The sequence below is a fragment of the Bos taurus genome, chromosome 16 (genome assembly GCF_002263795.3).
Source record: "Bos taurus isolate L1 Dominette 01449 registration number 42190680 breed Hereford chromosome 16, ARS-UCD2.0, whole genome shotgun sequence".
Lineage (NCBI taxonomy): Eukaryota > Metazoa > Chordata > Mammalia > Artiodactyla > Bovidae > Bos > Bos taurus.
The window spans coordinates 56,344,803-56,360,413 of NC_037343.1; the positions used below are offsets into that span (position 1 = coordinate 56,344,803).

The following is a 15,611-nucleotide window of genomic DNA, read 5'->3' on the forward strand; positions in this document are numbered from 1 at the left end:
TGTTTTTTAAATAGAGATGTCAGGGCATATCTCAGACCTTCTGAAGTAGACCCTCTGGTGGTGGTACTTAGTAGGTGTCCTTGGTTGACAAAGGTTGAAAACCCCTGGGGTAACTGGGATTTTCTGAGGCTCTGGGCTGAGGCTGTTATTGAGGGGTAACGTGTCTGTGACATTTTGTTCTGGGTTAGTCCTTCTAGAATATGAAGTCTACATGAAGAGGGATTTTTGACTGTCCTGTTAATTGGTGATTCCTGAGAGCCATTACACTCCATGGCATGGAATGGATGCTCAGTGAATTGTTGAATGAATGGACTGAGTTCTGGGAATTTTTCTATGAAAAGGGAAAGACAAGAACACGTCTAGATGTAAATGCCAATTCTAGAAACTAAGTGGGAAGTTGGTAATATAAGTTTATAATACAATATAATAGATTTTAATTTACAAGTGCATAAATTAGAGAGGTGAAGCTGTTTTGATTAGGGGAGAAGTAGGAAGAGACCAGGCCTCCCTGGTGACTCAGATGGTGAAGAATCCACCTACAATGCTGGAGACCCTGAGTTGGGAAGATCCCCTGGAGGAGGGCATGGCAACCCACTCCAGTATTCTTGCCTGGAGAATCCCCATGGACAGAGGAGCCTGGCGGGCTACAGTCTATGGGGTCACAAAGAGTCGGATATGACTGAGTGACTAAGTACAGCACAGTATAGGAAGAGACCATCCACCTGCTGAATGGTCTCTGAGAAGAGGAATTAGATGTATTCTCCATGCCCACCAAGGGTAGACATCCTTGAAGGAGCAGCCACTTCAAGTGGACACACTTGGAAGAGCTTTCTCTAATGTGTTCAGTGGTCTGAAAATGGACATCCATCAGGAAGACTTTTCTCAGCTTAGGGTTCAAGCAGAGGCCAGTTGTTCCCTGTCATAGATGACAGAGAGTCTTGCATTGCACAGACTATGGAACCAGGTCATCCAGAAGAATGCAATCTTGAAACATTTGTAACCTTGACCAGCCAAAGGTCTTCTCTAATTTTTCTTTCTTGTGTTATGTTTATGAAGAAATTGATAGTCCAACCAATGTGGTCACCGACCGAGTGACTGAAGACACAGTGGCGGTCTCCTGGGACCCAGTTCGGGCGGTCATCGATAAGTACATGGTGCGCTACATCTCCGCTGACGGGGAGACCAAGGACACGGCGGTGCCCAGGGAGCAGAACAGCACTGTCCTGACAGGCCTGAGGCCGGGGGAGGCCTATGAAGTCTACGTGTGGGCTGAGAGGGGCAACCAGGGGAGCAAGAAGGTGGACACCACGGCCCTCACAGGTAACAGGAGAAGGGGAGTCGTCTCTCATTCTTATTCTCTCCCATCTCTAAATAAACAGACTTCCTCACGGCAGGGAGAAGATTGATTCTTGAATTAGGAGACCGAATCCCACCTAGCACCAGCTCTTTTGTTTGCAGGGGCAGGGGGTTGCCAAAGCAATTTTAAATTTCTTAATTATGAATTTTTCCCCTTTTTAACCTCAAGCAAAAGAGGTCATCCTTTTAATTTGAATCAGAAGGTCATACTTACGTGGGTTGAAATTCCACATGCGACTCCCTCAGAGCAGAGGAACACTTTCTAATTTTCATTTTTTTTTGGATGTGAAAACTCAAAACATTTGGCTGACAGTGAATTTGAATGCTTATCTCAGCTTGCAGTGATGGCACAGGCACTGTGTGTGTAATCTGGAGCTGTCTTTCAGACCATGAAAATGGTTTGCCTCCTGAGTCAACATTTACCAAGTGTACCAATTCTAACTTTATGCTTTCCGAAACTGTAAGGGCTCCCTCACTCCATCCCATCATTCTGCTTGGCTGGGGCCTGCAGGTGTTCTGAGGCTGCATGGGAATGTATATCCCAGACATTCCTTCTGCTTAAACCCTCCTCTGGCACCAACTTTGAATTCAGAAAGCCTAATCCTGGAATCCACGACGTCCCACACACGTGACAGGAATCCTAGAAAAGTATTCACCTATTGATAGACTTCTGTTTTGGACAGTCTCTTAGTGTCAAGATGCTCAGAAAAGCTGATAATCAATTAGCAATACGGTTTCAGAAGCTTGACTGTCCAAGTTTTAATCTCAGCTCTACCATTTATTAGCCGAGAGATTTGGGGTAACTTATTTCACTTCTGTTCCTCAGATTCTTGTCTATTAGATGGGGCACGTAACTCTACATCACTGGGTTAGTGTGAGGATTACATGAATTAATCCATGTAAGTACCTGACATAGAGGTGGTGGTGGTTTAGTTGCTAAGTTGTATCCAACTCTGGGACTGCATGGACTGTAGCCCTCCAGGCTCTTCTGTCCATGGGATTCTCCAGGCAAGAATAATGGAATGGGTTGCCATTTCCTTCTCCTGACCTAGGAATTGAACCCAGGTCTCCTGCATTGCAGGCAGATTCTTTACCAACTGAGCTACAAGGGAAGCCCCTACCTGACATAGAGAGTGCTACATAAATCATAGTTGTGCTTATTTCTTGCTTGGGCTGCTATAGCAAAACACCATGGGCTGGTTGGCTTAAACAACAGAACCTTATTTCCTGCAGTTCTGGAGCCTGGAAATTCCCATGATCTGGATGCCAGTTGATTCATTTATTGGTGAAGGCCCTCTTCTCGACTTACAGATGCTTCCTTCTTCTTTACGTGCTGGAGAGGAGGAGGTTCTGGTCTCCTCTTTTTCTCAGAGAGACATTAATCCCACCATGGGAGCCCCATCCTTATGATCTCATCTAAAGCTCATTCCCTCCCAAGGGTCCCTCCTCCAAATACCATCAAATGAGGGGTTAGATCTTCGACATATACATTTTGAAAAGACACAAACATTCAGTGCACAGAAATGTTAATCCGCATTTGACCTGGAAGCATTTCATGGTCCAGAGCCTCCTGAGGCCACGTGGTCTTTGTCTCCTCCAGGGGAAGAGGCAGTTGGCAGTAAGGGTGGTGAGATCTAGATTTGTTTAAAGTCAGGGTCAGAAAACCTTCTACAGAAGGCCAGAGAGTAAATATTTTCAGCTTTGGGGACCACACAGTCTCTGGTGGTCTACTCCACTCTGCCACTGAAATGAGAAAACAGCCATAGACAGTATGTAAATGAACTGGCATGACTGTGTTCTAATAACACTTGATTTATGTAATCAGGCAGTGGGTCAGATTTGGCTGATGGACGGACCGTAGATTACCAGATCCCGGGTTATATTACACGTGGCCTTCCATTTACCAAGATTTTGGGTGTTGTGAATAGAACACGTGGGTCAACCTTTTAAGAAAACATTTGTTTATTATTTATGTTGACAGTGCTGGATCTTCGTTGCTGTGCACGGGTTTTCCCTAGTTGTGGCGAGAGGCGCTAGTGGGGCTGCTCTAGCTGTGGTGCACGGGCTCTTCGTTGAGGTGGCCTCTCTGGTTGAGCAGCACAGGCTCTCGGCTCGTGGGCTCAAGTCGTTGTGGTGCACAGGCTTCGTTTCCCTGTAGCATGTGGGAGCTTCCCGGACCAAGGGCTGAACCCATGTCCCCTGCATTGGCAGGTGGATTCTTAACCACCGGACCACCCGGGAAGTCCCTGGGTCAACCTTTTTAAGACAGCGAAAGTTGTAATAAAGAAGAGGTTTCCCTGCTCACAGATGAGGGCGGTGTGAATAAGTACCACGGATTAGAGGAGCTACTGGTGCGGTGCTGCCGGGGGTGTCAGGCACGGAGCCGGGCTCTGGGGGTACAGAGGTAGAAGACACGGTTTGCGCTCATACGTTGCTCACAGTCCTCTGGGAGGAGAAGACAAGTGAAAAAGATAAAGTGCAGTGACTTACGTTGTGTTAGCATAACCCTGGAACTATGGGAGTCTGAAAAAAGGTAGGGGTGAGAGCGGTCATGGCAGCCCACAGGCGGAGGTGACGCCTGAAGAGTCTAGAAGGATGGGCGGCTGTTGGCAGTGGGAGCAGCCCATGCAAAGAAGGACAGGGAGGCCTGGCGTGCTGCAACCCATGGGGTCGCAAAGAGCCAGACACGACTGAGCGGCTGGACAGCCAAGGTGTGGGAATATGACAGGCTGGTTTTCATGGCTTAACATCAGCTTATCTTGGTAATGTTATCTTTAGTGGTATTTATGGTGGGTGGGTGAGTGAGAGGGGTGGAGTGTGGAAAGATGAAGCTGGGACGGAGAAGCCAGCTCCGAATCCCAGGATAAACTGTCCTTTCATGTCAGCTGTTGGTGGTACATTCCAGCTCCTGTGCTCCTTCTGGCATGTTCTCCCTTGTCTGTGTATCCCACCGAGCTGGCCTGGCCACACTGGCAAGTTATGGTGTAGAGGTCTGAAATAAAGCTGTTGTCATAGAAAGCTCATCCTTTCAAAGAGGTGGTTTTTGAAACAGGAGAGTAAAGGCATGCTAATCATTACACCTGATTCCTTAGGTTATTGACCTTTTAAGGGTTTACGTTTTGAGGACAAAGTGATATTTCATACCTTAAGTGACATTCGTAATAGCAAAGAGCTCATATTTAAGATTTACTATGCAATATCTCATTTACCATTCATCATAAACAGAGGTAGGTACTGATATTTCCTTCTTTGTAGAGACAAGGAGACCAAGACTTAAGTTGTATAGTTTGTTCTAAGTTGGCAACCAGGATATAGTGGAACCCAGGTTTCAACTGCATAGAAACTCAGACAAGTAGGATTATTTTTATCCACCTAGACATCAAATACTTTAAAAGTCTCCAAGTTCTCTGGCCTCAGACATAATGTTTTATATGGAAAGAACTGACAGCTTCTACTTATTGGATATTTTTTTTCCAAAAGAAAATATTAGATCTGATGCAAAGATTTATTGAAGTGTAACTGCTTTCCAGTATAAGGAGTCAGGAACTAAAAGAGTACATTATGTAAATCCAGGGTAATGGAGAAATGTGTATATGAAGACAAATTCTTTTTATTCAAAGGCAACTTGTAGAGAAAAGTTTATAGAGTTGAGACTCAATATAGGCTTTGTCTGTAAACCTTACTTTTCATTAAATGCAAATGGCTCATTCTTGGAAATTTCAGACCACTTGCTTAATTAAACCCATAAGTTATCCCAACTATTGGCATATAACACACTCTGAAATTTGTTGAGGTCATCATTTTGGTTGTTTGTGTGCTGGCCTTTCACAAATTAGTGAGTTGGCAAATGGTACACTTTTTTATCTCTTAAAGAAATTGACAGCCCTCAGAACCTGGTGACAGAGCAGGTGACGGAGAACACGGCCACCGTCTCCTGGGACCCGGTGCAGGCCGTCATCGACAGGTACCTGGTGCGCTACATCTCTGCTGACGGAGACACCAGGGAGGTTCCGGTGGGGAAGGAGCAGAGCAGCACCGTCCTGACGGGCCTGAGGCCGGGTGTGGAGTACACGGTCCATGTGTGGGCGCAGAAGGGGGACCGGGAGAGCAGGAAGGCTGACACCAAGGCCCCGACAGGTAACAAGAGAAAGATGGTCAATGGGGATTGAAGTTTGAGGGTGTGGATTTGGGTGTGCATGGTGACAAAAGATGTGTCTTGAGTTGAGAGACTTTGCAAAGCAGAGACTGAAAGCTCAAAGGAGATGGTGAGTTCTAGTGGTGATCTCATCGTGCTGCCCTTCCTGACGGTGACAGCTACTCATGGAGCCACTCAGCCGACTAGAAGACAGAAGGAAAGCTGTGCAGTGGCTGTGTTTTTAGCAGACTCAGTCAAGATACTGATAGGATCTGGTCATTGCAATGATTATGATAGTACTTCTATAACGATTGCTTGGGAAGTAGCCCCTGATAGAATGGTAAATTAGATACCCCAAAATCATGCCAGGTACTTGATGGATTGTTTTGATGTGCCATAATGTTGCTAAAGAAGACATTGTTCCTCCCACATTTTAGGGAGTTGGAAGCTAAGGAAGTATGTCAGCTTTATAATGAGGAGTCCTTTGATGTGGAGAACCAGGGGTTACTTTCTCCCTTGACTCCCACCAGGGAATCTGGGATGGGAAAGCCATTGTCTTGTGCTAAGAGGGCTCTAGGAGATAAAAATCTCTGTGATGGGGTGATGGGTATCTCTTATGTTGCTTCAAGGCTTAGTCTTTCCCAAATGTTTTCTTAAAGAAATCGACAGCCCCCAGAACCTGGTGACCGAGCAGGTGACGGAGAACACGGCCACCGTCTCCTGGGCCCCGGTGCAGGCCGGCATCGACAGGTACCTAGTGAGCTACACCTCTGCTGATGGAGACACCAGGGAGGTTCCGGTGGGGAAGGAGCAGAGCAGCACCGTCCTGACGGGCCTGAGGCCGGGCGTGGAGTACACGGTCCACGTGTGGGCGCAGAAGGGGGACCGGGAGAGCAGGAAGGCCGACACCAAGGCCCCGACAGGTAATGGAGCACATATTGTCACTGTGTCACTGCTAAGCTCATGGTCTGTCTAGGTTGGTTTTCCTTCTCTCACCTTAGCAGAAAGAGAGGCTTAAGGATGAGCAGGCTGGTATCCTCGCATAGGAAATTGTGTACCCCTTTCTTCCATGGCGTGGCTTCTCTTAGAATGTGTAGCTTGTCCTGTTTGGTTAAAGACCAAAGTTTAGGCTTTCAACACTGACGTTCCTGCTCATGGTCATTTGTCTGTCTGTGCACCTGCTTTGTTGTTTACACCGAAAACCTTCCCCTTCATAAGGAATAAATATAAAGAAAGCACAAGTAATGACCATGCTGAGGGATGGGCTGATCCAAAACCAAATTTCTTCCTTCCTCACCAGTTTAAAGCCTTTCCACAGTGCTTATTTTTGTTTCTGCCCTTTGGATGAACATTTTTGGTAGAAATGATGGTGTTTTATTGGTTCAGAATAAGCAAATGTCTAAGTCACTTTAAACCCCCAATATGTTTCATTTTAGTAATTAAGATATATACATCCAAGTAATTGTACATATTTGAAAGTTAAACCTGCTCTTCTTCATCAGCTTGGGCCATTCGTGGGTGGACTGCCTGCCACGGAAGGGGTTGTGCTTGGCTTCTCTCATATTTCTCTTCTGTTCTTCAAGCACTGTTCTTCCAGAGTGCTAGCTAGACTTTCTGACCCATTAATGTTTTGTGTGTGGGAGTTCAGGGGTCAGCAGGAGGAGAGGTGAGGGATCTCACTTGACAGTAACAGTCACAGCTGGCTTGAGTCTGCCAATGGTGCCCAACAAGGATTAAAAACAACTTTTCCTTCATGGAACACTTCCTTGGTTCTTCAGAGACAGCTCATCTGTCCTCTTCCCTCAACTCTTTCACTGGAGTGATCTTGTGGGTGGGATCTCTTCACCCTTCTGGATGATTCCCTTCAACAGCTTCTAAAGTAACCCCAGGTGGGCTATCCTTGCCTTGGTCCACATCTGGCCATGTGGAACGCACATGCACCCTTTGTCCACGCAGCCAGATATATGTTTTTTTTTTTTTTTTTCCCAACGTTGCAGTGTCTCCTTTCTCTGCAGCAAGGCAACCAGCAGTTTTTTCACACCTCAGATATTTTATGCACAGGTCAGACACCAGCGCATGGTGTTCCCTAAGCTTTGGTCATGTTTTCTCATCCTGAGCACTGTTGATAATTCTTTGTTGCAGGGGTCTGTCTTGTACACTGTAGCATGTTTAGGAGCATCTCTGACCTCTACCCATTTGGGGCCAGGAGCCTCCCTATCCCACACTGAACTGAGATCACCCCTGGTTGAGAACTTTTGCTCTAGAGTATACCTGTGCAGGTCAGCAAGGGATCCTATTGCAACTGTTTACTCGAGGCTTGGCCCTCACCCATGGGACTCTCCGTGTAACTCTTTTCAAAGAAATCCACTCTCTAAGTCCCACCTCTTTGTGCTCTCCAACCTCATTCATAGTCTGTAGTTGGTTGATCAATCAAAGGCCACAAAACTGTTGCACCCACCTTGGCTTTGGGCCCTCAGGTTGGAATGTAGATACTTATTTTCTTGGGGTCAGGCCTAAGCCAAGATAAGGATGGTCCCACTTGAACATATGATTGTAAGTCTATGATAAGACCTTGGGTAATGGCTTTTGCAATCAACTATAGGCATATCTCCAAAATATTGTGTTTGTTTCCACATTACTGCAATAAAGTGAACATCACAATAAAGAAAGTCACATGAATTTCTTGTTTGCCAGTGCATATAAAAGTTAAATTTACAATGCGTTGTAGTCTATGAAATGTAAATAGCATAATGCCTAAAAAATGTATATACTTTAATTAAAAATACTTTTTTGCTAAAAATGCTCATCATTATGTGAACCTTCAGCAAATTGTAGTACCATTGAAGATCACTTGCCACAGATCACCAAAACCAATATAATAAGAATGAAAAAGTTTGAAATATTATGAGCATTACCAAAATGTGGCACAAAGACATAGAGTGAGCAAATGTTGTTGGCAAATGGAAAATGGTGCCAATAACTTGCTGTGTGCAGGATTGCCACAGACTTTTGATTTGTGAAAAGTGTAATATCTGTGATGCACAATAGAGAGAAGCACAATAAAACTAGGTATGCCTGTATGTGGAACAGAGAAGTGCTCTTATTCTCTTGGTGAATACATTTTTGAATACATTATCTATGTGCAGTATGGAGAAATATAATCTTGTACATTTGTAAAATATCAACAAACTGCTATCATTTAAAATAGCTTGTGGTCACTGGACATGCACTCTGTGCCAGAAACTGTTATAAAGGACATGTTATTAAGTCCTATGATACTCAACTCTACAGAATATGTACTCATGTTATCTCCCTATGCCTTTTTTTCCTATAAACACTGATAACCATATTATAGTCAAGACCCCTTTCTACATGATGTTTGTTGGTCCTGGTTTTCAGAGCTACCCTGGAGAGATGTACAATAACTATTGAACACCCCCGTTTTACAGATGCAGAGAAGTGAAGTGAATTGCCCAGGGTCACAAAGCAAGTTAATAATTTATGAGATTAGATGCATGCATGGACCAGTAGGGCTCAGAGGTACCTGAGACCATACAACCTGAAGGCAAGATTTACAGATCAAGAAACTGAGGCCCAGCTGGAGACAGCTGGGTTGTCCAGGGCCACGGCTCTCCTGACTCCGGGTCTACTGCTCATTCTGCTGTTCTGTGCTTCCTCCTTGAAAATCCTCAAGTCTGGATGTATAAAGAGATCTATGTCCATGAAACAGCTGAAACCTGACATATGAGATAGGAAAATTATGAGAACAGGAAACTACCCCACCCCAAGCAACGTGGCCACAAGATTTCACTCTGTGAATAGTGTTTATTGATCAGCATCTTCCTTTCAGACATCGACAGCCCCCAGAACCTGGTGACTGAGCAGGTGACAGAGAACACGGCCACCGTCTCCTGGGCCCCGGTGCAGGCTGTCATCGACAGGTACCTGGTGCGCTACACCTCTGCTGACGGAGACTCCGGGGAGGTTCCGGTGGGGAAGGAGCAGAGCAGCACCGTCCTGACAGGCCTGAGGCCGGGCGTGGAGTACACGGTCCACGTGTGGGCGCAGAAGGGGGACCGGGAGAGCAGGAAGGCTGACACCAAGGCCCCGACAGGTAAGGGAGCATTGCTGTTTAGAAATGGAACCCCTGACATGCTAAAGTCAATGGCTGGTCAAGTTTTGTGTTCCTGAACTGACAGTGGCAGAATTGATGATTTCTGGAAGACCAGGAGGGTAGACTTCTGCCAAACCACATACCATCCCTCATTTCCTTTTTACACATTACATCAAAATAAGGGGCTCACATTTGGCCTCATACTTTGATCTTGCAAAGATAAATGGTAATTGGTTTTATCTATCCACTGTCCCTCCAACTGTGAATTTACTTTGTGATCAATCATTAAACATTTCTTCTTGAAAGGAAAGAAATAAGCCACATGTTAGGATCTGTGAGGTAAGTACCTTAGGAAAATGACTTGCGCTGCAATCTCTTCGGAACAAGGAAGTCTTATGGCTTTCTTAGTGGAGAAATTCTCTTTTGATTGCTGTGTACTCCATTCTGAGGATCCTAAGGTTGCACTTTTAAATAGTAACAGTTCATAATTTTTAAAGCTCTTTCATCTCTGTTTCTCATTTTTTAAGAACAGACTTATTGAGTTATAATTTACATACTATAAAGTCCACCTTTTTATAGTGTGTGTGATTCAGTGGTTTTTAGTATATACAGAATGGAGCAGCCATCACCACTGTCTAATTCAGAATATTTTCATCACTCTTAAAACAAACCCCAGACATTAGCAGTTGTTCCCCAGCACTGCTTCCTCCAGCCTTAGGAAGCTACATACTTTCTGTCTGTAGAGAGTTCCTTATTCTGGACATTTCATATAAATAGATTCATAGAATATGTGGCCCTTTGTGGCTGACTTCATTCACTAAGCATAATATTTTCAAGGTTCACCCATGTTGTAGCTTGTGTCCATACATTTTATTGCTGAATAATATTTCATTGCTTCTGCTAAGTCACTTCAGTCGTGTCCGACTCTGTGCGACCCCATAGATGGCAGCCCACCAGGCTCTGCCATCCCTGGGATTCTCCAGGCAAGAACACTGGAGTGCGTTGCCATTTCCTTCTCCAATATTTCATTACATGGATCTAATTCATTCTGTTTATCCGTTTGTCAGTTGATGAGCATTTGGGTTGTTTCCACTTTGGGGCTATGGTGAATAATGATGCTGTGAGCGTTTATGAACGAATTTTTGTGTGGGCATATGTTTTCCATTCTTTTGGCTATATACCTAGGAGTGGAATTCCTGGGTCATATGGTAACTCTATGTTTAACTGTTTGAGGAGCTGCCAAATTGTTTCCAGAGGAGTGGCACTATTTTACATTCCTACCAGCAATGAATGAGAATTATATTCTTCATTTCATTGGTACTCAGAGGAATTCATTGAGATGGGTAGAGCAGGAATCAATATCCCCATTTTACAGCTGAGAAACCTCAAATACAGAGACGTGAATGATTTCGACAAGTCACAAAGTTAGCTGATGATTCATGGAATATTCATGGAATATTATGGTACCTTAAAATCTATTTGGCAAGGCCCACATTTTACAAATGAGGATGGAGACCCAGCCAGGGGTGGCAGAGTTGTGCAGGGCCGCTGCTGGCTGATGATCGAGCTGGACTTAGAGCCCAGGTCTGCTGGCTCCAGCCCGTAGCTCCTCCTGGTGGTCCTCCCCTCTGCCTCCTGGGCTGGGATTGGAATGGAGCTCTTCTGACTCTGGATCCGGTGCCCATTCTGCTGTCCTGTGCCACCTGCTTGAGGATCCAAGAGTCCAGCTGTGGTGAGAAGACCTACATCCATGAAACAACTAAAAATCCACACAGGAGGCAGGAAATCCGTAAGAATGGAGACTGCCTCACCCCAAGGAACATGGTCTCAGTCTCTGGTGCTTGCTAATAGTGTACTTTACCTTTTAGACATCGACAGCCCCAAAAACCTGGTGACCGAGCAGGTGACGGAGAACACGGCCACCATCTCCTGGGACCCGGTGCAGGCCGTCATCGACAGGTACCTGGTGCGCTACACCTCTGCTGACGGAGACACCGGGGAGGTTCCGGTGGGGAAGGAGCAGAGCAGCACCATCCTGACAGGCCTGAGGCCGGGCGTGGAGTACACGGTCCACGTGTGGGCCCAGAATGGGGACCGGGAGAGCAGGAAGGCCGACACCAAGGCCCCGACAGGTAACAGAGCACTGTTCTTTGGGAATGTAAGGCCTGTCATGCTAAGGCTATGCCGCATCTAGTTTTGGTTTCCTGAACTGAAAACTGGCAAAGCTGATGATTTATGGAAGGGCAGGATGGTGTTCCATCATAATGTACTGCATGTTCCATCTCTCATTTCCATTTAACTGGTTTCTTTACAAGTCAGGGCCACCTGGCAGCCTCCAAGCTGCAAGTCTGCTGTGACTGATGGTCAGGTCCTGCCAGTGCTCCTTCCGAGTGTGTGAGTCTTCTGTTCAGTATTGAGGCTCTCCTGTTGAGTTTGTGATTGGAAACAGAAAATGAAAATCAAATGCCATGAATATTAACTGTAATGTGTTCAAAACTCAACTTCAAAAAGTAGACTTTACATCTACCAAAGTGAGTAGTTGTATGTGGTTTGCTTTACTATAATGAGATATTTGAGGATAAGGATAATTTCTATGTTATGTTCTGGCTTCCCTGGTGGCTCAGTGGTAAAGAATCCACCTGCAATGCAGGAGCTGCAGGTTCGACCCCTGGGTCAGGAAGACCCCCTGGAGGATGGCAAGGCAACCCACTCCAGTATTCTTGCCTGGAGGATCCCATGGGCAGAGTAGCCTGGCAGGCTACAGTCCATGGGGTCACAAAGAGTCAGACATGGCTGAAGTGACTTAGCACACACATGCACGTGCATGGGTTTATGTCTGAACTTTTTATAGTTGATTTATAATATTGTGTTATTTTCAGGTGTAACTTCTAGGTTATATTCTCATCTTATTGTGAAAGAGATGTATGATTATATTTCTGTACTGTGATTTAGCCAGCAAACCAGCATTACAAGTGAATCTAAGATCTGCTAAAGCATATTAAAACTGGATTTTAATTTTGCCGAATCATTTAACAACATATGTTGAGCATTTTCCATGGGCCCTACTCCCTCCTAGGCAGTGGGAACCCCAAGGGGAGTAGAACATAGCCCTCTTCCTCTGGGAGCTTATATTGGCATCTGGCTGGTAGAATCATCTTGTATGAACTGAGAAGTCTTTGTTGACATGATACTAGAAACAAAATTTTTAGCTACTGCGGTGTTGGAGAAGACTCTTGAGAGTCCCTTGGACTGTAAGGAGATCCAACCAGTCCATACTAAAGGAGATCAGCCCTGGGTGTTCATTGGAAGGACTGATGTTGAAGCTGAAAGTCCAATACTTTGGCCACCTGATGCAAAGAGCTGACTCATTTGGAAAGACCCTGATGCTGGGAAAGATTGAGGGCAGGAGGAGAAGGGGATGACAGAGGATGAGATGGTTGGATGGCATCACCGACTCAATGGACATGGGTTTGGGTGGACTCTGGGAGTTGGTGATAGACAGGGAGGCCTGGCTTGCTGCGGTTCGTGGGGTCGCAAAGAGTCAGACACGACGGAGCGACTGGACTGAACTGAACTGAGCAGAGACCATGTCTTCTTCAACGGAACCCTGCAAACTGTCTAGTCCCACGCCTTGTATATAGTGGGCATTTGACATATGCCTAATGAATGAAGAAAGAAATTTGTCTTGCTAAACTCTTGGTAGAGGTAATAGTACAGACACTCGGGTTTTGGTCTACTGTGCTTTCTCCTTGAGGAGTCAAAGTCTTTATGGGGACAGAACACATATGTCCATGATGCAGTTAGAGCACGCAAGATGGAAATCCCACGAAACATGAAAGGGTGTCACCCCAAGCAAGGTGGCTGTGATTTTCTCCAAATTGATTGTTGTTTTCTTTTCAGACATTGACAGCCCCCAAAACCTGGTGACCAAGCAGGTGACAGAGAACACGGCCACTGTCTCCTGGGACCCGGTGCAGGCCGTCATCGACAGGTACCTGGTGCGCTACACCTCTGCTGATGGAGACACCAGGGAGGTTCCGGTGGGGAAGGAGCAGAGCAGCACCGTCCTGACGGGCCTGAGGCCGGGCGTGGAGTACACGGTCCACGTGTGGGCCCAGAAGGGGGACCGGGAGAGCAGGAAGGCCGACACCAAGGCCCCGACAGGTAACATGAGGGACAAGAAAAGCAAACTAGGGTTTTTCACTGTGGGCCGATCTACTGCTGCTGAATTACGGCACTGCTGCTTTTGTGGCCCATGTCCTCAGGGACTGTGGATTATATTAGGAGTTTATAGTAAAAAAAACAAAACAAAACAACAAGCTCCATTCACCTAAAGAAAGAACAAAGCATAATAATGGGCCCAGTACTGAGCAATCCCATGAATGTGTTAAAACTATTTTCCAAAGCCTGTGTTTTTAATGACAATGCTTCTCAGCTATAGGAAATTATCGGGAATAAGATAGAGCCAATATAAAATTCTTGAAACCACTGCATTAAAGTACTGTTGTGTAGCAAGCTATTTGATTTTATTTTTTACTTAATAGGTGGTGTTTAGATTAAAGGAACAAAGGTAACTTTTGGCAGTTGAAGGTCAGTGTTCATTTCAACATGCAGCTAAATTTTAATGAACATTTTGTAAGTGCCAGGCCTGGGATATAGCAGTAAACAAAATAAATATGATTCCTACTGTCTTGAAGTCCAGTGGGAAAGACAGATAGTCAACAAGCAAATGCATTTTTAACTATAAATTATAAGTTTTGTGAAGGGGATGACCATGGTATATGTGTAGATAATAACAGGGCAGGGATGAAATGGGGGAGTAGTAGATAACACAGAAAGCTCAACCTGGTACTCTGTGACAACCTAGAGGGGTGGGATGGGATGGGAAGAGGTAGGGAGGTTCAAGAGGGAGAGAGTATATGTATACCTATGGCTGATTCATGTTGATGTACTGCAGAAACCAATACAACATTGTGAAGCAATTATCCTCCAATTAAAAATAAATTAAAAAAAAGATGCACATTGACAGAAACACCCAAATAACAGTGGCTTAAACAAGAAAGAAATTTATTTCTCTCTTGTGGAATGGTCAGAGCATAAGGGGCCAAGGCTGATATGATAGCTCCATGGTTCAGGAGACCCAAGCTCCTTCCATATTGTTGCTCAGCCATTCATAGGGAGTTTTCCCAGAAAAACCCAAATGAACTTCTTGGCCAATCCAATACATGGTCATTACCCATCCTCACTCCAGGCAGTGGAAAGGGGCGTGGGAAAGGGAAGAGATGCCTGCACTGCACATGTCACTCCTCACATTCCCCCGGCTAGACCGAAGACACAGTGTCCCTCACCACAAGGGGAACTGGGAAATGGAGTCTTTAGCTTGATGGCCATGTGTCCAGCTTACAGTTCTGTTATACTGTCCCATCCAATACAGTGGCCACTAGCAACATGTGGCTAATTAAATTTTTAACTAACAGTAATTTAAAAATTACTTTCTCCTTGAAAGAAAAGCTATGACCAACCTAGACAGCATATTAAAAAGCAGTCATTACTTCACTGACAAAGGTCCATCTAGTCAAAGCTATGGTTTTTCCAGTAGTCATGTATGGATGTGAGATTGGACCATAAAGAAAGCTGAGCACTGAAGAATTGGTTTTGAACTGTGGTGTTGGAGAAGACTCTTGAGAGTCCCTTGGACTGCAAAGAGATCAAACCAGTCAATCCTAAAGGAAGTCAGTCCTGAATATTCATTGGAAGGACTGATGTTGAAGCTGAATATCCAATACTTTGGCCACCTGATGCGAAGAACTGACTCGTTGGAAAAGACCCTGATGCTGGGAAAGATTGAAGGTGGGAGGAGAAGATTGAAGGTGGGACGACAGAGGATGAGATGGTTGGATGGCATCACTGATTCAATGGACATGAGTTTGAGCAGGGTCCAGGAGTTGGTGATGGACAGGGAAGCCTGGCGTGCTGCAGTCCATGGGGTCGCAAAGAGTCGGACAC

At 45.3% G+C, this 15,611-nt stretch overlaps 1 protein-coding gene across 2 annotated transcripts in view; it reads left to right on the forward strand.

Annotated features, from left to right (window-relative positions):
- TNN (tenascin N) overlaps nt 1-15,611 on the forward strand; it is a 72,803-nt gene that overhangs the window by 31,071 nt on the left and 26,121 nt on the right. The window contains exons 7-12 of one of the 2 annotated variants that reach the window (XM_010813339.2): nt 1,057-1,320; nt 5,230-5,493; nt 6,151-6,414; nt 9,342-9,605; nt 11,474-11,737; nt 13,506-13,769. In XM_010813339.2, coding sequence (XP_010811641.2) covers nt 1,057-1,320; nt 5,230-5,493; nt 6,151-6,414; nt 9,342-9,605; nt 11,474-11,737; nt 13,506-13,769 — 1,584 coding nt within the window. The remainder of the gene's footprint in view (nt 1-1,056; nt 1,321-5,229; nt 5,494-6,150; nt 6,415-9,341; nt 9,606-11,473; nt 11,738-13,505; nt 13,770-15,611) is intronic. The other variant, NM_001205841.3, reaches the window with a different exon arrangement.